The sequence below is a fragment of the Orcinus orca genome, chromosome 17, assembly GCF_937001465.1.
Source record: "Orcinus orca chromosome 17, mOrcOrc1.1, whole genome shotgun sequence".
In the NCBI taxonomy this organism is placed as follows: domain Eukaryota; kingdom Metazoa; phylum Chordata; class Mammalia; order Artiodactyla; family Delphinidae; genus Orcinus; species Orcinus orca.
In genome coordinates this window covers 71,592,760-71,618,648 of record NC_064575.1, presented here as the reverse complement: position 1 = coordinate 71,618,648, position 25,889 = coordinate 71,592,760, and the positions used below count along the sequence as shown (strand labels likewise).

General features: G+C 49.6%; 2 protein-coding genes and 1 non-coding gene across 16 annotated transcripts in view; 1 reads left to right on the top strand and 2 right to left on the bottom strand.

Annotated features, from left to right (window-relative positions):
- C17H8orf76 (chromosome 17 C8orf76 homolog) overlaps positions 1-25,889 on the top strand; it is a 72,509-nt gene that overhangs the window by 21,373 nt on the left and 25,247 nt on the right. Inside the window, exon 6 of one of the 13 annotated variants that reach the window (XM_004265344.3) lies at positions 1,689-2,007. The exons of 11 other annotated variants lie outside the window; for them this stretch is intronic. In XM_004265344.3, the coding sequence (XP_004265392.1) occupies positions 1,689-1,886 (198 nt within the window). In that variant the 3' untranslated portion in view covers positions 1,887-2,007. Of the gene's footprint in view, positions 1-1,659; positions 2,008-25,889 lie in introns of those variants that run through there. One more of the 13 variants, XM_033419861.2, reaches the window with a different exon arrangement.
- The window catches only part of FAM83A (family with sequence similarity 83 member A), a 28,610-nt gene continuing 11,554 nt past the window's right edge, over positions 8,834-25,889 (bottom strand). Inside the window, exons 3-4 of one of the 2 annotated variants that reach the window (XM_033419858.2) lie at positions 24,984-25,108; positions 8,834-9,955 (exon numbers count right to left, since the gene is read on the bottom strand). In XM_033419858.2, coding sequence (XP_033275749.1) covers positions 9,793-9,955; positions 24,984-25,108 — 288 coding nt within the window. In that variant the 3' untranslated portion in view covers positions 8,834-9,792. Of the gene's footprint in view, positions 9,956-13,746; positions 16,703-24,983; positions 25,109-25,889 lie in introns of those variants that run through there. The other variant, XM_004265346.3, reaches the window with a different exon arrangement.
- On the bottom strand, positions 18,485-18,557 carry TRNAE-UUC (transfer RNA glutamic acid (anticodon UUC)). The gene has a single exon. It is a non-coding gene; the product is annotated as a tRNA-Glu (tRNA).

The following is a 25,889-nucleotide window of genomic DNA, read 5'->3' as shown; positions in this document are numbered from 1 at the left end:
ACCTTTTATATGTTGTTTATATAAATACTGTATAAATACAGTATTTTAGTATTTTCTGAAGTTTATGATACTTTTGATATATAGAAGTTTAAATTTTTATTTGGCCAAAGACTTCTGCAGATTTTTTGACACCTGTGAATGATATACCTGCCGAGCCTGCGTTTTGGAATATTGCATTGTTTGAGTATTACTATTATTCAATTCTCTCTCTTTTTTTTTTTTTTTTTGCGGTACGTGGGCCTCTCACTGTTGTGGCCTCTCCCATTGCGGAGCACAGGCTCCGGACGCACAGGCTCAGTGGCCATGGCTCACGGGCCCAGCCGCTCCGCGGCATGCGGGATCCTCCTGGACCGGGGCACGAACCCATGTCCCTTGCATCGGCAGGCGGACTCTCAACCACTGTGCCACCAGGGAAGCCCCTCTTTTTTTTTTTTAATTAAAAAAAAAAACACTTTTGGTGTTATACCCCAGATTTTACAATACTGTATTTCATTGAGTCCAAGCAGTCATCAGTCATTAAGAGACATAATTATTTGATGTGCCACTAAAAGAAAAACAAGATGCTCTTTACACTGTGACACACCAGTGGGTATAAGATACATCTTGATTTCAGAAATGTTAAAATACAAAACCAAAAATTGTCTTTGAATTGATGAAAATAACATGCCTTAATAAATCCTGACAGTTGCTTGCTGTTCATCCTGTCAGCTCTAGCCTCAAACAGTAAGTAGTCTTTGAAGATTTAAAGCCAGTGGAACCTGTTCTTTGAGTGGGTTTCTAATCCATTATAATTTGAGTATTCATGGACACATAGGACCTCAGGGTTTGTAGGAAACCTAGGGACCATCTAGTCCAAATCCAAGTGACAGATTCCCTCTACAACATCCCTGCCAAATGGCTCCCTAACTTTTCATGCCGAATCGTGGGAAATGTTTTGGGACTTAATTTTAGTTCACTGTCCTTTACCAAAGGTGGGCTGATCACTTAGCGAGTTCAGATGCAAGCTTCTTACAAACTTAACTTTGTGGGTGTCTTGTCAAAGAGAAGCTAACGCAGAACCTGGACCTGGATCTGACCAGTAGGGAGCAGTATTGTGCCTTTAGAGTGCGGGGCATGCTCTTAAGTCCCTGAGGTTGCTGTGGTAACCTTTCTGGAGGGATGGAGTCTCTCTGGATCAGGGAAGTGTGGACTCAGCTACTTGCTGCTCGACTGTTTGCTGCCTTTGACTTCTTTGGAGAACTTCTAAGAGAAGGGATCTGTGCTCTCTACACAGCAGCAGTTACAGTCTGTGCAAGCGCTGCTTTTCTGTCGTTTACAAGGAGGAAGGATCACTGGTGGTGCATATTCTTGTCAGCTGCAGATGCTCCATATGACATAAGAAGGTTGACTGTCTCTCCCTGTAGCCTGAATGGTACTGCTGCCATGCTAGTGCTTTGGTGATTTGTTTGCTCAGGGGAAGACGAGACTGGAAGTAGGGGATGTTTTACAAATATGGTCTTGGATCACTGCTTCTGAATAAACATCCTTTCGATACGTTGAATTGCTAGAGTTGTCACCTGGCTGCTAAAGAAATCCTTCTGTACGAAATCATTTACACTTGATAAATAGCGTGGTCTTCATCCCGTCATTCCGTGTCTGCTTCCCCTGTTATTGGGACAGGGCTGTTTTTTTTTCCCCTCCTACTGCAGGTTATGGGTGAAGATATCGTCCCAGAAAAAATAAGAGATGAGGTTCACACAGAGGTGAAGTGTGTTGGCCCTGCAGCCCTGACTGCCTTGGTGATCGCGTCTTCGAAAGAATTTGAAGACAAGTGGTTCAGAAAGATCAAAGACCACTTCTGTCCCTTTGAAAATCAGTTCCATACAGAGATACAGATGTTGGTTTAGTGGTCCCTTTCAAAACAGAACAAAACATCTTGTATTAATTGTGCTGGTTTACTTCAGACAGAATCCACTGCTAATCATGGAATATACTGAATTAAAAACAATTATTTATGTCTTATAAAAATGGCTTCTCTCCCAGCTTATTTCTACTGTGTTCAGTTTTTTTGGTTTTTGTTTTCTTTTTAGATTTTTGTCATTCACTTACGTGAGGCCTACTGCCCCTTTAGAAGATAATCTGTTGGGGAAGTGTATAAAAGAGACTTACAGATTTTATTGTCTTTTAAAAACAGTTATTGTATTATAATCAGCGATGTAAGTATTACGTTGTTTAGGTCAATTCATCAAGAATGACCAAGAATGCTACAGTGTGATAGTAAACCATTTCCAGGAAGGGTGCCTCGAGGTCTGCGAAGGCTCTGAGACTTTACCACACCTGTCAGCCCGCGCATTAACCTGCCAGTGTCATAGATGCTGCAGGAGACTTGATTACTCGTGGCCCAGGGAACAGGATAAGCTTCAGCATATTTGTATCAGTTCCTTTGCCTCCAAGTCCCAAGGCACGTGACACACATGAGCCCAAACGAAAGAGTGTACGTGCAGTGGGGTGCGTTATAGGAGAGGAACCCTGAGCTTAGGAGACACAGATCCTTTATAACGAACAGTAAGCAGGCCTGCCGTGTGCTCCAGGGGAGAACACTCTTTTTTAAGGGTGTTTACTTTGCAAGCATTGTTGAGAAGATAGTCTGGAATGAAGGGCTGTAAGTGCCTTGCTCACAAGATGTACAGAAACACGAGACCCATGGAGCTCTGTCTCAGGTGATTATCCTCTCCTTTCAGCCACATCATCTTCAAATGCAAAAGGCTTACTTGAATTAGTGGAAGAGCTCCCTTATGAGAAGTGAAATTTAGTAATAGACCAAAAACTTCATCAAGTGTTGTCCCACATAACTTTTTTTTTCCCCCGTGGCTAATGTTTTATTTTCTTTAAAAATGTTTATGGGCTTCCCTGGTGGCACAGTGGATAAGAATCCGCCTGCCAGTGCAGGGCACACGGGTTCAAGCCCTGGCCTGGGAAGATCCCACATGCCGCTGGGCAGCTAAGCCCGTGTGCCACAATTACTGAGCCTGCGCTCTAGAGCCTGTGAGCCACAACTACTGAGCCCACGTGCCACAGCTGCTGGGGCCCATGCGCCTAGAGCCCGTGCTCCGCAACAACAGAAGCCACCGCTATGAGAAGCCCACACACTGCAACGAAGAGTAGCCCCCGCTCGCCACAACTAGAGAAAGCCACACACAACAACGAAGAACCAAAAAGCAGCCAAAAATAAATAAATAAAAATAAGTAAAAATGTTTATGCCTTTGTAAATTATTATAATTACATTTCAATGTTATATTCTTTTTGTTAACATCTTTATTGGAGTATAATTGCTTTACAGTGGTGTGTTAGTTTCTGCTTTATTATAACAAAGTGAATCAGCTATACGTATACATATATCCCCATATCTCCTCCCTCTTGCGTCTCCCTCCCACCCTCCCTATCCCACCCCTCTAGGTGGTCACAGAGCACCGAGCTGATCTCCCTGTGCTATGCAGCTGCTTCCCACTAGCTATCTGTTTTACATTTGGTAGTGTATGTATGTCCATGCCACTCTCTCACTTTGTCCCAGCTTACCCTTCCCCCTCCCTGTGTCCTCACGTCCATTCTCTACGTCTGTGTCTTTATTCCTGTCCTGCCCCTACATTCTTCAGAAACTTTTTTTTTAAGATACTATATATATGTGTTAGCACATGGTATTTATTTTTCTCTTTCTGACTTACTTCACTCTTTATGATAGTCTCTAGGTCCATCCACCTCACTACAAATAACTCAATTTCGTTTCTTTTTATGGCTGAGTAATATTTCATTGTGTATATGTGCCACATCTTTATCCACTCATCTGTTGATGGACACTTAGGTTGTCTCCATGTCCTGGCTATTGTGAATAGAGCTGCAGTGAACATTGTGGTACATGACTCTCTTTGAATTATGGTTTTCTCAGGGTATATGCCCAGTAGTCCCACACAGCTTTTAATTTTTTTTTTTTTCTCAGTAGAGGGAAGAAAATTCCAGCCCTGGGCAAAAAGGTGAAGTCATCAGGATTTCCCATCCACTTCACCAGCTCGTTTCTCCCTTTCCCAGGCCCCTTCCCAAAACAGACGAAGGTCTGGTTTTGTTTATAGTTTGAGACTCTTTTAGTATGAGTGAGAACATGACTAGCAATTGCAGGTTTAGTCATTTATCTCTAATGTGAAACAAAAGACTATATTTAACAGGCATTTCAATTTTTAGGAACCATTAAAAAGTATGGAAACCCCTTTACCGCTCCCCACTGCCCCCCATCCCTTCATTGAGTCATTAATAATCACTTATTGGGTCCTGTTAGGGGACAGGCATTGTGTGGTTGCCATGGAGACACTGGTTACTGTGGAGTTTATGGTCTGGTTGTGGGTGGCCTGCAGGATAGAGCCCAAAGGGACCGTGGTTGCCAAGCCCTTCACGACACAGCCTTTGGCTCCCAGGGGCTTCTCGTCTTTCCCCGCTCCCAACCTTTGAATGTGTCCTATTTGTCACCTTTAAGCTTTCAGGCCGGCAACTCAGCCTGGAACCTCTCCCCACCCACTGCCCTCACGTGGCTAATTCGTATTCGGCTCACAGGCCTCCGCCTGGTTTCAGCTTCCAGAAGTCTTGATCCCCAAGTGGTGGTAGGTTTCGCGCTGCTCTTTGACCCCTGTATTGGCCCTTATTATGCTGTCTTGTCATAGCCTGTTTGTTTTCCATGAGACGCTTTAAACTTTGTAAAATCAGGACTGTCTTGTTCATATTTGTATCCCGAGGGCAGAACACCTGGCATCTCGCCAGATGTTTGTGGAGAAGAATCCCTGAATTAATCGGCCAGCATCTTTGTTTGCACAAAAGGTTAATACCTCAAAGGTCTGACAGTGCTGAGGCAGTCCGCTCAGAAACGTTGCCCATTTCTCTTTCTGTAGCTGAAAGCCCTTCCTCCCGTTCATCTCAGCCTCCTGGATATGCCCTTTTCCCTCGTAACTTCTCTAGGTTTCCCGTCTCATCCTAGTCCCCTTCTAACTTTGCCCAGACCTCTAGCTTGCAGCCCCTTGGCTTTCCTCCCAGACCCACTATCAACGCTGTCCTGCACCGCTGAGTGGTCTCCGTGGATCTGCCCACACCCTCACTTCCCGCCGCACCTCACTCTCCTGGCAGCAGCGCGTCCACCCACGTGAGAACCCAGCCTCCTGTACCCCGATACTGGAGCTGTAATGCAGGACAGGAAAGGGCAACCCAGGAAGCCTGGGCATCTCTGGGTGTCATCACACACAAGTCATCTTGATCATTTCCAGCACAGATGGTGAAGGTAATTAACTGAGCAATGATTGTGGTAAAGACGTCCTGAGCCTGCCTCCTAACCCCACCCTCTTGTTGATGAATGAATCACTCAGAAGGTGAGCAAATGTGAAGCACAGAGATGTCTGTCTGCCCTCCAGTGGGTGGGGTGGGACCCAAGGGCAGTTCTTGCCTCTCTTGACTCAAAAGGCCTGTCTTCAGTGTTTTCTCCCAAGGGGGCATGGCCATGCCCAGAATTTGAGCTGTTGAGAGTCCTTTGTCTCTCATATGCTGACACCCCTGCAATCTTATACTATAGCCAAAGAGATCTTATACAAATAAAGATTGCTCTCAGAGTCCTTCAGTGATTTCCCCTGAGGCCTGGGAGGCCCCGTGTGGTCTGGCCCTGGCCCACTTCACCCCAGCTCACTCTGGTTTCTTCTCATGTCTTTGAACTCGGCAAGTGTCCTCCCACCCAAGCCCTATGCCCATCCAGTTACCTTTACTTGGAACACTCCTCCCTGTGGTCCCTCAACCCTGCCATAAACTTGCCCTTCCTACAGATCCCAGCGCAAAGGTCACTCTCAGACAAGATGATTCTGAGTCCAGACTTGCTCAGGTCCCCCCTTTAAATGTTGTCAGAGCGCCTGCTTTTTTATTCCCCCCGCAAGGTGCTTAATGGAATTGTAATTGAATATTCTTTGTATGAATCCTCCTGGCTACGCCATAAGCTCCAGGACTGTGTCTCTGCTTTGCCCCTTCATGGCGGAGCTCAGCTTCCTGGACGTGCCGTGACTTCTGCCCAGTGCTGCTTTGCTGGAGCCCCAGGCACTTGAAGAGACGGCCTGAAGCCCAGTGAGCCCGCAGCCAGTCCGTACAGAGCTCCACTGCCAGCGCCACAGGTGCCCCCACCTGTCTGTGCGGTACCGCATTTCAACAAAGATGGGCTTCATTTTAGGAAAACCTAGGGTAGAAATCTCTATGAAACAAATCCAAGGCCGCTGTTTATAAAAATGATTATTTTAAATAGCTTTCTAGTGCTTTTGAAATTTCATCTATAAAAGTAATTTATACACGACTTTCCAAGGTCTTAATCGTGAAAACAAACAAGCAAACAAAAACCAGAGAGGATTATACAAAAGAATTCAAAGCTCGAGAAACAATGGTCCTGATGAGTCACAGCCTAGGGCTGCTCCAATCCTGTCTTCGTGATCGAAGTGTCTCCACCAGGTGACTTTGCTAATGAGGTCAGAGAGATAGGACAGGCATTTGTCTGCTTGGGGCCTACTGTTCCTTATCCTTTCCTCCTTCCTTGGCACAGAATGACTTGGTCACTTAAAAGTTTGATGTTGTGTCTGCTCAGCCCTTGAGCTGACGACCACCCTGCCCCCCATCTCTGGGATCTCTGGGAACCTGGCAACCATATTTGTCTTCACTGACCCTAATGATGGGAGAGAGGAAGCAGGGTTTACCTGACCTAAGCTGAGCCAGTCAGGATCTCCCCTAGAGATGTAGAAATGAGTCTTCTCGTGTCTGAAACTGGGTCAAAAGTGGGGGGTGGCTGTGTTTGCCAAATGGAATGGGGGATAGACAGAGCAGGTCTGCAGAAAGAGGATGAAAGAGATGCCCAGAAGGGGGCAGAGGGACAGTCTCTGCTCTGCTGCCTCCTGATTCCAGGCCCTTCCTGTTCTGTAGGCCCAGCTACAGTCTTGACTAAGGCCTCCACGAAACACCTGGAGTGTGGCAGGCGAAATAATGGCTCCCGAAGGTGTCCTGGTCCCCCAGGGTGTCCCAACCTGTGCATATGTTAGGTTACAATGCAAAGGGGAATTAAGGTTGCTTATCAACTGACCTTAAAGTAGAGAGTATTACCCAGGTGAGCCCAGTGTAGTCACTGAGATCTTAGCAAATGGAAGATGGAGTGTATTAGGACTTGCCAGAGAAACAGACCCAATAGGTCTGATACGGATGCATGTGAGAGGAGATTTAGTATAGGAATTAGCTCAGGTGGTTATGGAGGCCAAGAAGTCCCACCAGCTGCCTTCTGCGAGCTGGAGAACGGGGAAAACCAATAATACCATTCAGTTGAAGTCTGAAGGCCTGAGAATCAGGGGGCTGATGGTGTAAGTCTTGATCTGAGTCCAAAAGCCCGAGAACCAGGAGTGCCGATGTCCAAGGGCAGAAGGTAGATGTCCCAGCTCAAGCAAAGAGCGCAAATTCATCCTCCCTCTGCCTTTTTGTTCCATTCAAGCCTTTGACAAATGGATGGTTCCCACCTGCACTGGGGAGGGTGATCTTACTTAATTCACCAGCTCAAATGCCAATCTCCTCCAGAAACACTCTCAAGACACACCCAGAATAATGTTTTAGTAGTTATCTGGGCATCCCTTAGCCAGTCAAGTTGACATAAAATTAGCCATCACACGGAGGCAGAAGGAGTGGGTCAGGGTCAGAGAGATGCTGTGCGGCTGGCTTTGAAGATGGAGGAAGAGGCCATGGGCCAAGGAGTGCAGGCGGCCTGTAGAAGTTAGAAAAGGCAAGGAAACAGATTCTCTCCTAGGGTGTCCAGGGGGGAGCACAGCCCTGCTGATGCCTTAATTTCAGTCCAGTGAAACCAATGTGGGAATTCTGAACTAGAAACTATAAGGTGATACATTTGTGTTGTTTTGTGCCATGATGTTTGTGGTCATTTGTTATAGCCGCCATCGGAAACCAATATACAAAGTAACCTACCCATAACTTAAGGTTGCTTGAGCTAGTTTCAGTTTCTGCTACTTGCAACCAAAGAATCCTGGTATGGACCACTTGGGTCCTTTCAATCTTGGTTTTAGAATAAGACATTGTGTCTCAGAAGGCTATTTCTTTTTTAAATGACATTCTTTTGTAAAACCTTGATAGAGCATCGCTGTAGGAGATACCAAAGATAAGACACAACACCTATTTTCTTTTTTTTTTTAGAATTTATTTTAGCCATCACCTTTCTCCAGAATACTTCCTGTCTCTCTTAAGTCTCAGTTTGGATCCCTTTCTATGCGCCCCCTTAGTACCCTGTGCTTACCTGTGACATTCCACCTGTGACACGTTTAACTTTTCTGTCCTTTTCATTAGGCAGTGAGCTACATGAGGATAGTGACAATGTCTCCTTTCTTTCCGAATCATCAAACATACCCCTTGATACATAATCAACCCAGGGCAAAAGCTGAATGATTTTACTGACAGTAAGGCAATCTCTATAGAAGCTGGAGGGAAATGAGACTTTGAATGGAATCCCTAGGGAGAAGGACCACAGAATTGCTTTATCCTAAACAAAAGGTGCAAAAGTTTTCCTACTCAGGTGTGATCCACAGGTGAGAGAGAGATTGTAAGTAAAGAGTCTAAGCTTTGCTGTGAACAAAGACGGCTGGGTGTGCTAGAGAACAGTAAGGTTGACAGAGAACCAAGGACTTAAGGTCATTTCTCATGCTTTGCATGGCTAAAGGGGATCAGTTTTCTCCTAGTAACTGAGGTTTTTTGGTTTTGTTTTTTTAAAAAAACAAAGTTTCAGAATATCATTGATCTGTTCTTATAACTGTGTTAGTCTTCAGAATTGGAATGACTTGAATCAAATGGTAAGGACTTCATTTCTGATTTCATTAGTAATTACCAGGAATTCATAATTCTGTCTCTGGCAAGTCTTCTAATAGAGCCCAAGTTTGTGGAAGGGCCTTGGCTTGGTATCGTGGACTGAAAAAGCTTGAGAAATTCATCTTTTTTTTTTTTTAATTTTTATTTTTTTATACAGCAGGTTCTTATTAGTTATCCATTTTATACATATTAGACAAGACCTATTTCCAAGGAGCTTCCATCTCTAGTAGACGTAATAGGACATCCACATAAGTGGCAAATAAGGGTCAGGAGGGAGGACTTGACAGCGCAGGAGTGCAGAGGAAGGGGGTTTTCACGAAGGCGGTAACATCTGAGCTGGACCTGGTGAGGGGGTGGTTTGTAGCAGCCTCGGCAGAGAATGGAAGGCAGGCCCGCGAGGTTTCGCAGTCGAGGGATGAGAGCAGCCAAGGCCTGGAGGACATGAAGGCTGGTCAACCAGGTTAGTGGGTGTGAAGGGATGTGGTGGGTAATGAGGCTGGGCGGGTAAACCGGTGTCAAATGATGGATGATCTTGAGTGCCTGGTAGGAAACTTGACTTGGCGTGGGATATACTGAGCTATGAAAGGTCTCTGAGCCCGGGAATGGCTGGTTTAGGGTTGTGCTTTAAGCCGATAAATCTGGTTTCACTTTCTACGTGTTAAACAACCTTTCAGCTTCCTGCAATATGTGTTTTCTGGGTCTAGGAGATAACGAGCACTAACGTGGAGGGTGGAGGTGAACTCAAGTCACTGAGAGCTCCCAACGCTTTGGGGAATCCACACTGTTGCGGAGTTTGTTACCCTGAAGGGCTTTCCCACCTGGAAAAGGCCAAACTCTTGACAGCTTTGCCCACTGCCCCTCCTGCCTTGTGCACAGGTGAGTCCTCCTTACTTTCAGGTCTCAGCTCAATCTCTCCTTCTGCCTTCATTCCCTTGTAGACCCAGCAAACCACCGATCAGGGAACTGCAAACGCTGGAGGCAGAGAGGCTCTTGGCACCATCACATAAGCCCTCTGGGAGCTGGGACACCGCTGTTTCCACCCATGCGGGCTGCCCAGCCCCTGGCATACTGGGGGACAGGGTTGGGGGCAAGCGTGTGGTTAAATACATGAATTCAGGCCCTTTGGGAATGGAAGCCAGGGCTGGCCTCCAAGGACGGGGGACAGAATCATTCAGCCAGGGGACTCTGAACTGGATGCTGCTTCATACCGTGGCCACAGGGAGGGATCCCAGAGCAGCAGTGCTGGTGTGCCTCTCACAGGAGCTGCGCTGGGAGGACAGCACAGCTGTGGGCGTTGGGGGGAAAAATCGGGGAGCCGGCCCTGGGACCTTTCCGCTTTAGGGCCGCCGTTCTCGAAGAGCAGCCGGCCACCAGAAGCAAGTGCTGGCTCTGCTGGTAGAGAGGAGCAGTTTGTATTGAGAAGGGCCACCTCCGGAGGCCCAGCTGAGGTGACGCAGGTGCCCGCTGTCCTGCAGCACGGCCGGGGAGTGTGCGGGGGCGGAGGGCGAGCAGCTGTAGGTGGGCGTACAGAGCCGGGGCTCCTCTGGCCACGTGGGCCGACACGGGAGGCCTGCCTCTTATGCCTGATTGTGTCCCCCTAAAAGGCATACGTTGAAGCCCTAACCCAGTACCTCAGAATATGACCGTATTAGGACATAAGACCTTTAAGCTCCTGGCACCAAAATCTGTATTAGTCAGGATTCTCCAGAGAAATGGAACCAATAGGATGTGTGTATTTATAGCTGTATGTGTATCTGCATCTCTGTGTCTATATTATCTGTCTATATCTATAGCTACTTATGTACAGAGAGATTTATTATGAGGAATTGGCTCACACAGTTGTGGAAGCTGTCAAGTTCCAAGACCTACAGGTTGAGTCGGCAAGTTGGAGACCCAGGAGAGCCAGTGGTCTAGTTCTAAAGACCAGCAGGTTCAAGCCCCAGGAAGAGCCAGTGTTTCAGTTTGAGTCTGATGGCAGGAAAAACCTATGTCCCAGTTTGAAGGCAGTCAGGCAGGAGGAACTCTCTCTTACCTGGGGGAGAGTCAGCCTTTTTGTTGTCAGGTCTTCAGCTGATTGGGGAGGCCTACCCGCGTTCGCAAGGGCAATCGGCTTTACTTACACTACCATTTTAAATGTTTATCTCATCCAAAAACACCCGAACAGAAACACCCAGAACAATGTTCGGCCAAATACATGGGCACCCCATGGTCCAGTCAAGTTGTCACATAAAATAAGCCATCAAAAGTCCATACTTTGTCAACTTCATCTCCTTAAATTCATAATCCAATTTGACTGGTGTCCTTATAAGGAAAAGAAATTTGGACACACACAAAAAGACACTAGGGGGCTTCCCTGGTGGCGCAGTGGTTGAGAGTCTGCCTGCCGATGCAGGGGACACAGGTTTGTGCCCCGGTCTGGGAAGATCCCACATGCCGCGGAGCGGCTGGGCTCGTGAGCCGTGGCTGCTGAGCCTGCGCATCTGGAGCCTGTGCTCCGCAATGGGAGAGGCCACAGCAGTGAGAGGCCCGCGTACCGCAAAAAAAAAAAAAAAAAAAAAAAAGACACTAGGGATGCATATGGACAGAGGAAAGACTACATAAGCACACAGCAAGAGGATGGCCATCTGCGAGCCAAGGAGAGAGGCCTCAGGAGAAACCAGTCCTGCTGACACCTTGATCCCGGACTTCAGCCTCCACAACTGTGAGAATATAAACGTCTGCTGTTTAAATCACCGAGTCCGTGGTATTTTGTTACGGCAGCCCTGGCAAATAAATACACTCTCTTCCAAACAAGGGATGTTCCCATCCCCTGAGAGGACTTCTTACTCATTTCTTTTTCTCTCAGATACCTTCTATGCTTATGACCTTTTGCTATAGATTGCATGTTTGTGTCCTCCCAAAATTCTCATGTTGAAACATAATCCCCAAGATGATGGTGTTAGGAGGCAGGGCCTTTGAGAGGTGATTAAGTCATGAGCATGGAGCCCTCATTAGTAGGATTTGTTCTCTTAGAAAAGAGGCCCCAGAGAGCTAGGTTGTCCCTTCCACCATGTGATGACACAGTGAGAGGTGACCACCTGCAAACCAGGAAGAAGGCCTTCCCCAGAACCCAGCCATGCCGGCACCCTGATCTTGGAGTCCCGGCCTCCAGAACTGTGAGAAATGTCTGTGGTTTATAAGCCACCCAGTCTTTGGTATTTTGTTATAGCAGCCCCAAGGGACAGGTCCTCACCATTTCTGAAAAGTCGGGAGAGGCCTGGCTTGTGTGCTTCAGGATCACAGGGAAAATGAGGTCCAGAGAGCTTGGGGCTTCCTCATTAGCAACCATTTCAGTGGGTGGGTCTAGAAACTCTGTTCTCAGAGCCCAGCCCACCGGCCTAGAAGGTGTCTGTGTGAATTTGCCTGGCGCCGTGAGCAGGCAGTGGAGGAAGGTGGCCTTGGCAAGCACACTTACGAGAGCTGGATTCCACCCTCCCCTCACGTTTGGCCTTGTGCACACACTGCAGCCTCATGCTACGCCACCTCCTCTGGGCCTCTCTGTCCACTCAGGCTGGCACATCATCGTGTGGACACCCTCACTCACCACACCCTGCAGAGGAGTGAAGTATGGAGCCTCTGGGAGGCAGCATGTCTATCTCAGTGGATATGCAGTGAGCAACCAGGGAAAAAGGTTGTTTATACTCGTACGTGTGTCTGCAATATTTGCATTCTCTGATGACAGTTTTTCCTCTTCAGGAGGAAGCTGAGAAAATGAGTGACAGTTTCTCTGTGTCCAACAGCTTTTTGGACTGAGTCCAGAAAATGAATCATGTGAAGATGCGGCTCTAGCACTTCTAGGCCAGGCCAGCAGGGCCAGCAGAGGAGAGGCAGGGAGCCCAGGGCAAGGTGAGGGCGAGTACAGGTCATCCTGGGGTGTCTGAATGTTTGACCCCCTCAGGAGCAAAGCTCCTTGACCAGTCAGTTAGCATCCATTGTGTGCGGGACCACCCATGGGGGGCCTCTTACAATACAGATAGGGAGATCTGGTGAGGACCAATGAATGCCACAGATCATTTCTAGGAGAGGGAGGCCTGAGGGGAAGGGATGCTCATTCCAATCAACACCCCAGTCCTGGCTGATAACCCTACAGGTGGGTAATAGTATCCCTGATCCCTGGTTGGGGACTGTGTTTCCACCGTGTCCCCCCCTGAACATGACCATCATACAATTTCATTCTCTTATGTTCTTTTTTTGGGGGGCAGCGCCTCGCGCAGCTTGTGGGATCTTAGTTCCCCAACGAGGGATCGAACCCGGGCCCTCGGCAGTGAGAGCGCAGAGTCCTCACCACTGGACCACCAGGGAATTCCCATTCTCTCATGTTTTTCACGGTGGTGGTTCTCGTGGGTGCCGCCCCCAGCTGACTCTGGCATTCTCCAGGACAGATGTGAGGCTGGGTCTCTTTGCCTGTTGCTGAAATCTGTTTGGCACATGGTGGGCACTCCACTGCTGTCGTTGAATTTCACACTGTAGGAGAGACTCTGTACGTCTCAGGATGGCCCCCAGCAAACAGGCCTGCCAAGGCAGTTGCAGGTGTGAGTCCCGCCTGGAGCAGAATTAAAGCTGGGCAAAACTGGGTTTGGGAGGATTGGAAACTTGGATAAGGACTTGCTTTGGCTTTCAAGCACTGCCTTGCCAGGTGTGTAAAAGCCACGTAGTCCCCAGGTGGAAATAATGTTTTGGGACAAGAGCCCAAGGCTGGGGGCCCTGGAGAGTCCAGTCCCACAAAGGAACAGCCTAGCCTCACATCAGTGGGTCCCGAGATTTTCTCAGTCAGGCTAGGCTGGATCATGGTGCAGTAAGAAACAGCCCCAACTCTCAGCAAAGTTTATTTCTTGCTCATACCACTTAGCCACCGCAGGTCAGTGCGGTAGGCGTGTCCTGTTCTTTGTAGTCTCTTAGAAACCTGGGCTGGTGAAAGGGGCTCTATCTTGAGATAAGGCCATCTGCACCCAAGTGCTTAAAAGCTGGAAGCAGTCCTCAACACTTCAGCTCGCATTCCACTGGCCAAAGCCAACCAAACCTAACTTCCCGGCCGGCTGGGATCACGAGGAAGTGACAAGGTGCTCAGCGGAGGAAAAACAATACTCGCAAACCCCTAAGACGACCGCAGAGGGGAAACTGGCCGGTGGAGGAGGAGGGCTTGTTCTGGCTGCAGACCCCCTCTCCACCCAAACCGAGCCGGACGTGGGGACAGAGCCCACCTGTGGAGCTCTGGGCACCCCAGCAAGCTTTACCTTCCCAAAGCTTTCTCGTCAGGCTGTGAAATCAAGCTTAGGACACTCCACAGCCCTGGTCATTCTAACCTCATGACGGCGGTCATCAGGACCGGGTTTTAAAAAACCTTCAGGAGGGGCTTCCCTGGTGGTGCAGTGGTAAAGAATCCGCCTGCCAATGCAGGGGACACGGGTTCGTGCCCTGGTCTGGGAAGATCCCACATGCCGCGGAGCAACTAAACCCGCACGCCACAACTGCTGAGCCTGCGCTCTGAAGCCCGGGAGCCACCACTGCTGAAGCCAACGTGCTGCAACTACTGAAGCCCACACGCCTAGAGCCCATGCTCTGCAACAAGAGAAGCCACCGCGTGAGAAGCCTGCACACCTCAACGAAGAGTAGCCCCTGCTTGCTGCAACTAGAGAAAGCCCACATGCAGCAACAAAGACCCAAGGCAGCCAAAAATAAATAAATAAATGGATTTATTTTTTAAAAAAAAAAACAACCTTCAGCAGCCAAAGGGCTTTTGGTGTTATTGTTGGATTTTCAGGAACTAAGGAATAAAAAGGTGAAGTGAGGACAGAAACACAGTTTAAAACAAAAGCAAAGATGCCTCTGCCTCTGCCTCTGCCAGGAGTGTTGGACAAATACAAACAGGGCTGGGCTGCAGGGAGATGCCCTCTGCAGAGCACGACTCGGGATGCCATGTGCATCAGGATTCAGAGGCCACCAGGAGGAAGGATTGTCCCTCCAGCCTCCGCAGCAAAGGCAAAGCTTCTGAGCCGGAGAAGGGCAACAGGAAGACATTTGCTGAGACGACTTGGTGGCGGTGGAGGACATGGAAACCAAAAGACATGTGTGGGGCTTTTGCCCCTGCTTCTCTTGGACTGAAACAGCCCAAGTCGCATCCCTCACCCCAGCCATACAGCCTTGTTCCTTAGGTCTTGGGTTACCTGTCGCTTCTCTGGGAAGTGTCCCCTGGCCTCCCAAGCTGGGCTGGCTGGCCCTCCTTTGTGCTCCCTCAGCATCCTGTGTTCTTTCTACCCCAGCAACGCTGTGGCCTTAGCATCTATTACCACCCCAGCAACAAACAGGACGTGCTGTGACTGAGAAGGAAAGAATGATGAGACTGGTGAGGGGCCTGGATCTGGAGGTAGCTGACTAAGCCTGGGAGCTGCAAGGTCAATGCGGGGTCCTCATTGGTTGCTCAAGGCTTCCTGAAGCACTGCTGCAGGGCCATTCCCAGATCTGACAACTCAAACCCCTGGGTTCCAGCCCAGACTCCAGGGACCTCCAGGCCAGCCCAAGGCTCTTCAGAGCAAAAACCTAAGCTGCCAAACTGCCTTGTCCATGTCCATCCGCTAGATGCCTTGGTTTGCTCCACCCTTGGTGGCCACCCTTTCAACCAGCCACACATAACTTACAGTGGCAGGTTCTGGGGCCTCATCCCTCATTCATCGGGCCAGGGATACTCTAGTATTATGCTCTTCCAGGGAGGAGGAGTTTACCTCCCCTCCCAGAAACATCTAGAATGTCCCCATACTTTCTCCTGAATCTGTCTCTCCAGAATCTCTGGGGAGCAGACCACCCCTGGGCACTGGGACACAGGAGTACCTTGGTCACACCTACCCCCTGGCTCTCAGTGCCTCAGTTTATCCATATGTAAAACTCGGGCTGCATCAGCCCCTTCTCACATTACAGAGATTTGGAAAATGTTAATATGAAAGCACTGGCTGCTCTTTGGAGAAAGGGGCTCTATTTTCATGATTTTGTCCTCTAGCTCCCTGCCCGCCACCTCCCTGGAAACTTCTGGAATGTGCTGCATAGGCCATACTAGAGAGGGGAACCCAGGGAAGTGTGGGGGTCAGGAAGCGAACCGTCTGAGGCCTGGGAACATTCAAACACAGGCAATGGTTTCGTCCAAGTGCCTTTAGTTCAAAGGGCCACTGATTAAGGTAGGGTCCTTGAGCCAGAAAATCCAAGAATGCCCAGCTTTGGCCCTGGGGAGGTCAGCTGGAGGAAGGGACCCTTCAGAAATTCGGGGAGGCCTGTAGAAAGGGCCTCCAGGTGTGGGCCACCCTGGGCACCAGGCCAAGCTGCTTGACCTGCAGCCGCGTAGGCCTGTAGCCGTTGAGGTTGCTGTAGAGAGCAAACAGGCCATCATGGGGCCTCGGGGAGAAGTGGGCCTGTGAGGTCAGGGCCCTCCAAGGGCCATGATAGGGCTGGAACCTAGGGGCCAGAGGTGGGTTTGGGGCCAGGGGGCTGCCGGGCCCCGAGGACGTGGACAGACTCTGGTTCTGGGGGTTGCTGCCTGTCGACAGGCTGCTGAAGGGGTTGGAGGACGTGCCGTCGCTGGTGGAGCAGCTACTGCCACTGAGGCGGCCGGGTCGGGGGCCGGGGGCTGCTCTGGGCTGGAGGGGTGCGGCCGGCCTGGGCGACTTGAGGCCCATCACGGGCTTGGAGGAGGCGTAGAGGTGGCAGAACTCCTCGTCAAACAGCTCCACCGCCTGGCCCGTGAACTTGGAGAGGATGTTTCTGTGCACATGCCCACAGAGCCAGGTGAAGCTGGAGGCGAGAGGAGAGAGAGTGAGGGCTGGGGATGGGGAGGGCTTGGGCACCCTGCGCCCGAAGGGCCACTAACGCGTGCCCACCGCTTCTCCGCGCCGGCTGCTTCCACCCAGGCCCAAACCCTCCCCTCCCACAGATGGGAGAACTGAAGCTCAGAGACCAGCAAGTGTTTGCAGGGGAGTAGCTAAGATGCAGAGTGAATCTGGGCCTCCGGTCAGTGTTCCTTCCTGGTGCGCAGATTATGGCCCCTTAGAAGATCCCTGTGGAGGCCCAAAGGGGCCGAGTGCCAGTGTCCCCAATTCTGTGCTGATGTGAGTCACCAGCTGCTGGGGCCTTAGCGGCTCCACCTGTGACAGGTGTGACACCTGCCTCTTCTAACCAAATAGGTTAGCAGTCTGGGGCTGCTCCTTGGAAGGAAGGGCTGTATTTCCATGAAAAGCTGAAGGGTGTAGCCCAGTTTTCAGGCAAATGGGCCGGAAGGGGTGCGAGTGGGGGGAAGACTCCTGTGCTCTTTGGGGGATGGAAAGGAGAACACAGGGGTGAGCCCACAGGATGGGAAAGATGCCGCATCAGTGGGCTTGCCCAGACACCCACGGGAGGCCGCCCTTAAGCAGAGGCCTTGGCCTTCTCTCCATTTACACATTTTAAATGGAAACAAAATGTTCAAGGCGTTTGTGTGTTACCTTTTATGATTCCCTAATTTAAACAGATTCCTTTCTATCTCTGATGGGAAACTCCCCTCATCACCCCACTCCCCGCAAAAAAGCCTGGTGGCAGCACAGGAGACCCACCAAGAACATCATTTGAGAGATTCCTGGGTCCCTAATACTGTGGACCTAGGCGTGGGGAGCAATGAGGACAGCATGGTCAGAGGGGGACAGGGTCACTGTGGGGGACAGAAAGGACCCAACCAAGAGTCTCAGCCTCCAGCCCCCAGCCCCCAGCCCCCAGCCCCCAGCCCGCGTGTCTTGCCACCAAAAGGCGGACCCAGCTTCTGGAGTCCCCTGCTCTGTGAGGCAGGGCAGGGCCCACGCAAGGCCGGAGCAATCCTGGGAAGAGCAGCGAGGCTTTGTTTAAACCTCACCTCCTGCCCAGGAGCCACCCATGCACCCCAGAGAGGTGAGCAGCTGATACCGTGCCTCTGGCCAACCAGGTGATGGGGAAGGCAGCAAACTCTGGGACAGCCGGACTCTTGGCTACACGAAGAAATCAATCGCCCTGTGTTCTTTGGAATCAGGCTAGATTAGAACAAGCAACTGCATGCTTTCTTAACAAAGCAGGTCTAGGGGACTTGCCTGGCGGTCCAGTGGTTGAGACACCCTGTACTTCCACTCCAGGGGTCATGGGTTCAATCCTTGGTCAGGGAACTAGGATCCCTCCCGCCACATGGCCCCCCACCCAAAAAAAAGGCAGGTCCAAAGGTGCCCTGGCAGTGTTTCAGGCCCCCATGCACCCTCTGTGCCCCTGTGCCCCTTGTGTATCCCTGCACCACCTGAGTGCCATCCCCTGACCCTGCTCGCTGCTCATGGGTTTCCCTCCTCTACACCCCACATGTCCATTCATCCTGTGCTCTAGCTTTTACACTTTCTTTTATCACCACCCATGGTAAGAATTACATTTTATTTTTATTGTTTTTTTGGCCCTTAAGTACAGATAGTTGATTTAATCATAATTTTTGGCTCAAGACCCACTCTCATCATTGATCTATTAATGGCCCATTTACATTTCTGCAGCTTTATTTTATTTTTTGGCCACGCCAAGCGGCTTGTGGGATCTTAGTTCCCCGGCCAGGGATTGAACCTGGGCTCTTGGCAGTGAAAGTGCAGAGTCCTAACCACTGGACCACCAGGGAAATCCCTTTACTTAGTTATTTTAAATAATCTAATAAGCACCTATGAACCCATCACCTAAAATAAAAAGCTAGCATTGACAATAACCAGCATCTAATCACATGGTCCCTCCTAGGAACCCATCCAGTTTCCCCCAAATAGAGGAAGTCATCACCCAGAAGCCTGTGTCATGGTTCCCAAACTTTCCTTTTTCTATAGTAAGAAAAAGTTTTCTATACTCTTGAAAGTACCGTCAGCCCTCCATATACTCGAGTTCTGCATCCGACGATTCAACCAACCACAGATGGAAAATATTCAGAAAAAAATTTTCCAGAAAGTTTCAAAAGGCAAGAAATGAATTTGCCCCATTGGCAGCTCTTTACATAGTATTTACGTTGTATTAGGTATTATAAGTAATCTAGAGGTGATTTAAAGTATTCAGGAGGATATGGGTGAGTTATATGCAAATACTACACCATTTTATATAAGGCACTCGAGCATCCTCAGATTTTGGTATCTATATCCCCCACAGATGCGGAGGAACAACTGTAAATATTTCTATTTTCGTTGTTTTTAACATATATCTTTGGGGATTAATCTTTGGGGATTTTTTTCACTTCAACATTGCAGTTTATCCATGTTATCTCTTGTTGCTGTACTTCACTTGTCTTTGACTGTTGTATGATATTCCACTGGGGGCTATATCCTGGTTTATTCATACATTCTCTCATGAGAGGCATCTGGGTTGTTTCCATGGTTCTCCTGTTGTGACCAGTGCTTCTGTGAACACTCTTATACCCGTCTTCTATTGTCCTGCGGACCCGTTTCTCTTGGAAATACACCTAGGAGTGGAATTGCTGGACAAAGCTAGGTGAATGTTCAGCTTTAGAGAAAATGCCACACTCTTTCCAGAGTCACTGTGCCGATTTGCAATCCCATCAGCAGTGTAGAGATTTGTAAATGCACTCTTTGTACTGTCAGGCTTCTTACTGGCTGGCCAGAAGTTTGCTCAGCTTTTTCTGTAAGATGCTATGGAAAAACCTAAATGAACTTTTTGGCCAACCCAATTTTTTTTTTTTTTTTTTTTTTTTTTTTTTGCTGAATAGGTATAAAATGGTTAACTCATTCTAGCCTTGATTTGCATTTTGCTGGTCACTGAGGATGCTGAACATCTTTTCCTGTGTTTCCTCCCCGTGAACCGCCTGCTCTCACCTCCCCCACCCCCACCCCACACTTTCATTGTTCTGTTTCTTTTGTGGTTTGTGGGAGTTCATTGTGATTCTTGACACTAATCTTGTCAGGGCATCATGAAAACCTGCTCCCAGTTTGTAATCTGACTTTTCACATTCTTTGAGCTGTCTTTGAGGGAACCAGAGTTCTTAATTGTAATACAGTCAGATTTAGCAATCTTTTATAGTTAATGCTTTTTTGTGTTCTGTTTAACACAGAGCGGGGGCTATGTTAAGTCACCTAATCCTTATCCTAAGGTCTAAAAGACATTCGTCTATATTTTCTACTAAGAGTCTTAAAATTTGTTTTTGACATTTAAGTTCTTTTAATCTATTAGGAGGTGATTTTGTGTGTGTGCACCGCATGTGTGAGTGTGTATGTGTGAAGTAGAATCCACCTTCTCACATGGAGCATTTTTTTTTCCGGTTTCACCTTTCCACACTGCTCTGACATGCCCTGTCATGTGGTAATCTGTGTCTGGGCTTTCTGTTCTGTTCCATTTGTCACTTTGTGTGTGTTCTTCACCCAATGCCACATTGTCTTGGTTACCACAGCTCCATCTGCAAGGGCAAGTCCGCCCTGCCTGTTCTTCTTCAGACTCATCTTGGCTGTTCTTGGAGAAATACATCTTATTGATACACTGTAACCTCCTCACATACACAGATACGTACATAACCTCACAACAATCTCCAGAACATCCTTTACCTCAGTGCTCTGATTACTTTTGTTCTGTCCTATTTCATTTTTGAAGAATTCTGGGGATCAGCCACTAAATCAATTTCATAGACAGGGATGCACAGTTTCAAAAGTTGTATTCCTCTAGCCATACTGGATGGCCAGGACCTAACATGAACATCCATTCATTCAACAAATATTTATGGTCATGTATAAACATACCGGCACTGTATTAACTGTACTTCCTGCCAGGAAGCAATAGAAAAGAAAACAGACCCAGCTCAGGCCCCGACGTCATCTTTCTTAAATCTTGGCTAAACAAGTTCACAGAAAAGGTCTCTAGGGAATGATCTGGAAGCTGCCTCCGGCAAGATGAGTTAGCAGGGTAAGGACAACAGGATTGAGCTGTCCAGCAAAGGGAATAAACGGCAAGTGTAAAGACCCTGAGGCATGAAAGACCTGGGGAGAGGCCAGTGTGGCTGCAGCCCAGAGGAGGGGAAGAAGAATTCTGCTAAGACAGAGGCCGCAGTAAGAAGGTGGATTTTTTTTCCCCCCTAGGAGCAATGACATGCATCGAAGGATTTTAAGGATGGAAGTGATTTGATCTTGTTTGTGTTTAAAAATCTTTCTGTTCCTGGTAAAGCCCAGGGTGGCAGCAGGGGTCAGGGCAGGAGTGGACTCAGGAGCCGGTTGGAAGGCCATGTTGATATGATGCTGTCGCTCATGCTGTTGCAGCTGCCTGATTTTGCACCTCACCCCCGCCCCAAACTTCTTCATCCTCCAAGCCTCAATCCAGCCTCCTGGACCTGCCGGCAGAAGTGGGAGCTCCCTCCTGGCTGACCCCAGAGCACTTTCTTAGCTCATGCTGATCTTAGAGCACACACCATACCGCACCCTGTGGTCATTCATCTACATTTCCTAAGGAGAGAGAGGAGTTCTGTGTCCCCAGCATGTGGCACAGCACCTGTGCTGGTGAGACCCTCAACAAAAGCTGAAATGTTGAAATGCACACCCTCCCCACTCCCACCCCCACGACTCAGCCAGAGAAATGGACAGAGCCCTTCAGTTTGGGAAAACTGTGTGTAACCAGAGGGAGGGGCCCAGAGACAGGTGGACTGAAAGGATGGGGTGAAGGCTTTTCTGATTGATTTTTTGTTTTTATTGGAAACAGCTCTAAGGGTCCCAGGGAAAAGGATCCTCTGAAAGGCTGGCAAACAGATCACCTTTGAATGTTGAGAGCAAAAACATTATAGTTGTCCTGCCCTCCCTCCAGAAGCTGGATTCTCCACAGTTCCCAGGAATGGCCCGGCATGTCTTCAAGCCCACTGCCACCCTCCTCCTGGTACCTCCCATATCAAGCCCGACCTGGCCTCGGCAGGCACTAACGAGCTGGAGATCCTAGTCAAGGAAGCTGGTGACCCTGACCCAATCACCTAGCCTCTCTGTGCCTCAGTTCCCATCTGTCATTTAGAAGAATAATGCCTCCCTCAAAATGTCACGAGGATTAAGGGACTTCCCTGGCTGTCCAGTGGTTAGGACTCTGCACTTCCACTGCAGGGGGCATGGGTTTGCTCCCTGGTTGGGGAGCTAAGATCCCGCATGCCATGTGGCAAGCCCAAAAAAAAAAAAAAAAAAGAAGTCACGAAGATTAAATCCTTACTAAAGGTCTGATCGCACCTGGCCCAGGGCCTGGCACAAAGCTCAGCAAGGTGGTTATGCTTCCTTCTGCCCCTTCCAAGGGCAAGGCCACCCCTGCATGATGAGCTCAAAGGGCAAATACAAATGAAACCTGAGAGAGTTAATTCTCCTTATTGAAAATAAGAGGAGAGGCTTCCCCCCTCTTCATCTCCTTTCAGAATTTCTTTCTCTGTCCTTTTCAAATGTATGGAAATCTTTGTAATGGCTAAGTAAGCCACTTGCCAGTCGCACAACTGGTTGCTCAAAGATGGGGAAGGGGAAGTGACCGCTTAGTGGTGGAGGGGCTGTGGATGTGTCTGACAAAAGACGTTATTTTGAGCTGAAGGAATTTGAGAAGCAGATGCAGGAAGGACTCTCTGGCCTCCCCCTTCTCCCTGAAGCCAGTCACAAGGCCCTCATGTGAGAGATGCCCTCCCTGTACCCAGAGGAAAGGAGCATCCTTATCTCCAAGGGCAGGGGGACTCAGAGGGATCCGAATGGACCAGCCTTGCTCTGTTTCCCCCAGTAACTACCCTTAGCTCTTCCCTTTCGTCCTATCACGTTTTACCGTGGCTGTCCGTTCTTCATCCAACCTCATATAAAAACACTAAGGTTTAACCATTTCTTTGGGTCTTCATTTCCTTTTGAAGGCTCCTGTGTCACGTAAAACTTGTATTAAATAGACTTGTCTGCTTTTCTCCTGTTCATCTCTCTCTCACCAGTCCATTTTACAGGGCCCCAGCCAGAGAACCGAGAAGGATATTAGAAAAAAGTGTTTCCTGGGACTTCCCTGGTGGTCCAGTGGTGGCACGGGACCACTGCGCTTCCACTGCAGGGAGCACGGGTTCGATCCCTGGTCAGGGAACTAAGGTCCCACAAGCTGTGTAGCCGAAAAAGAAAAGAGTTCTTCCTCCCTGTACAATGGGTGCGTGGTTTCTTTGGGGGCAATGGAAGTGTTTGGAGCTAGATAGTGGTGATGGTTGCACACACTGTGACTGTACTACGTGCCTCTGAATTGTACATTTTAAATGGTTAATTTATGTTATCGTGAATTTCACCTAATAAAAAAGAGAGCGAGAATTCCTCTGCTTTGACTGACCCCTCCCTCCAGGCTTGGCTCCTGGGGTCTGGGGCAACTGCCCAGGCCCGGCCCTCACCCTTGCCCTCCAGGTGGTGAACTCGGTCTAGTGGTGCTTGGTCAAGGTCAGAGGTCAAGGTCAGAGGCCTGATGTAGGGTTTTAGGCTGAGCTCCTGCCCTGAGCTTTATGTGCTTGCTGCCCAGAGGCCTTTGTCCCTCTCTAGGGAAAGAACAAAAGGCTGATAAGGTGGCTTTGGCCACTTGGGGAGGGGAGTTCAGCCCCACCTCAGCCTCTTACAAACAACCAAGGGCTGGAGACAGGGCCTGAGAATCAGAAGCAGGGGGGCTCCTTTTCCACAGGTGCCCCCGGATGGAGCAGAGGATGAGGGGAGAGGCTGTGGGTGGAAACAGACGTGGGCTCAGTGGCCCCAGGACACTGGAGGTGTCCCCTCCGGGCTGCCTCGTCCCTGAGCCCCCTTCCTGCACACTAGTTGTAAAACCTCAGCTCTTCCCCTCGCAGAGGGACAGTGCCTCCCAGCTTCCTTTACTGCAGCCTGTGAGGTGGAGGCCACAGGCCCTTCGCACAGCTGAGGAGAACAGGCTCAGGAAGAGGTGGAAATGGGGAGCCAGAGAGGGGCACCCTGGCGCCATCCCAGGCCCCCTTCCCTCCCCTGGGTTTGTTATCGGTTACCCGCCTAGTTCGAGCAGAGCTGCAGGAGGGAGCCCCATCCTGTTCCATGCCTGCAGCAGGCCTGGTCTGTATCTACTAGGTCTCTACATAGCTGGTGAGCGAATGAAGGAACAGAGAGGTGCAGTGACTTGCCCGAGGTCATCCAGCCAGGAAGCTGCAGAGCTGGGAACTGAACTTAGCTTATCTATCTTCTAGGCTGGGCTGCTGCCACTTCCCGTCCCTAGTGCCAGCCTGAGGTCCCATGAAATTTGGAGACACTTCTGACAGGGAAGTGGAGGAGGGGCCAGGAAGCTGGTGGTCAGGGGCCACAGAGGGTGACGCTTGTAATCTTATCTAGGACATGGTGACAGCTCAGAAAGCCCTGGCAATTCTGAAGTGAGAGGAGGGCTGTCTCGGTGCTCTCCAGCCTTCTCGGGGCCCACACACCCTCTCCCCCAGCGAACGGGGCGTCGCCCAGGCCTGCTCTGCTGGGCAGCCCTTCACGACCAGCGTCTTCTCAGCCCACACCCTTTCAAGTCTTGCCTATTACGTGTCCCTTCCCTTGGGGCTTTGGCTGGCTGATAGCAACCGCTTACTGAGCACCTACTGTGTGCTGGGAGCTACACTAGGCTTTGCAAATTTTATCTCGTTGAGTCTTAACAATAGTCTGCAAGGGGAAGTATTGTTATCCCCATTTTACGGATGAGAAAAGTGATGCTAAAAAGAATTGCACACTTTAAATGGGTGAAGTATCTGACATGTGAATTACATCTCAATACATTCACTATATTAAAATAACCAAACATTTTAAAAATAAAATGGGGCCCCCATACACAACCAAACAAATCACATGGCTTTAGAATCACACCTGAGAGATCTGAGGAGGGAAACAGGATTTTATGTCCTATTGCCACGCAAAGGGAAACCAAGGCACTTGGAAGTGTCTCCCTACCCCGAAGTCCTCCCAGGAAGGGCCCAGATTTTCCCCTTTCACGCAGGCTGGTCCTGCCTCCAGCCTCGTGTATATGATGAGCCCCCAGCTACCCCAGGGCGTTGCCGGTGGGCCTGTGGGCCTTGGCCTCCGCAAAGCCCCGACAGAAGGTGAAGCGCAGCACTCACCTGTACGATCCGCACAGCACGTATCTCCAGTCCGAGATGATGAACTTGTCCTGGATTTGGCCGGCGAACTTCCTGCCTGACTTGGCGCAGTACACCTCTCCTTCCACGCTCCGGACGGAAACGTTCTGTTGCAAGGGAAGTCAAGGTATCCTCGCTAATTGTGTACCCAGAGACACACACTTGCCTAAGAAAACGTCTGGAAGGATGCTCGCCAAGAGTAAAAGGGTTATTGCTAGCTGGTGAGATTGTGGGCCATTGTTATGTTTTCCTTGGCTGAATTTTCTAAATTTTCTTCAATGTCCTGACATTATTTGAGTAATGGGGGGAAAAAAAAAGAAGAAAAGAAAGAAAGGGGAGATGGTAGAATTCAAACAAAGCAGAAAGTAGAGGGAAGATGTGGGCCTGGTGTCCACAGAGCCCTCAGTCCAGGCTCCCATGGCCCACAGAGGCCTGGCAAGCCCAGCCTCACCCTGTAAGTGGCTTTAGTGACATGAGTCCCTGACTCCAGGCTGGTCAGAGGGAAGGCCCAGTGCAATCGGAGGGGGCGGCTTTGTGGAGACCTCAATGGACCCTAGATTGCTGTAAGAAAAGGTGTGGCCACAACCCAAATTGTGGCCCTGTTTGTCCCTTTCCTCCCCAGTGGCACCCGCTGCTCCAGCCCTCAAGCCAGCACCCCTGGAAGCTGAAGAAATGAAAGGCAGGTGAGGCAGGGGGCTGTCAGAGGCCGGCGGGACGCTTCTGGTGCCGAGAATGCCTGCTGGTAGCTGGACGGGCTCTGGGAAGGGGATGCCCAGCGCCTCCAACCACTCCTTCCAGCCTCTCCACAAGCTCTGGGGGTGGCGGGAACAGGGCCACGTCCCACTGTCCCTTGGTGCAGCGGGTGTGGGCCACGAGGACAAGGCCCGC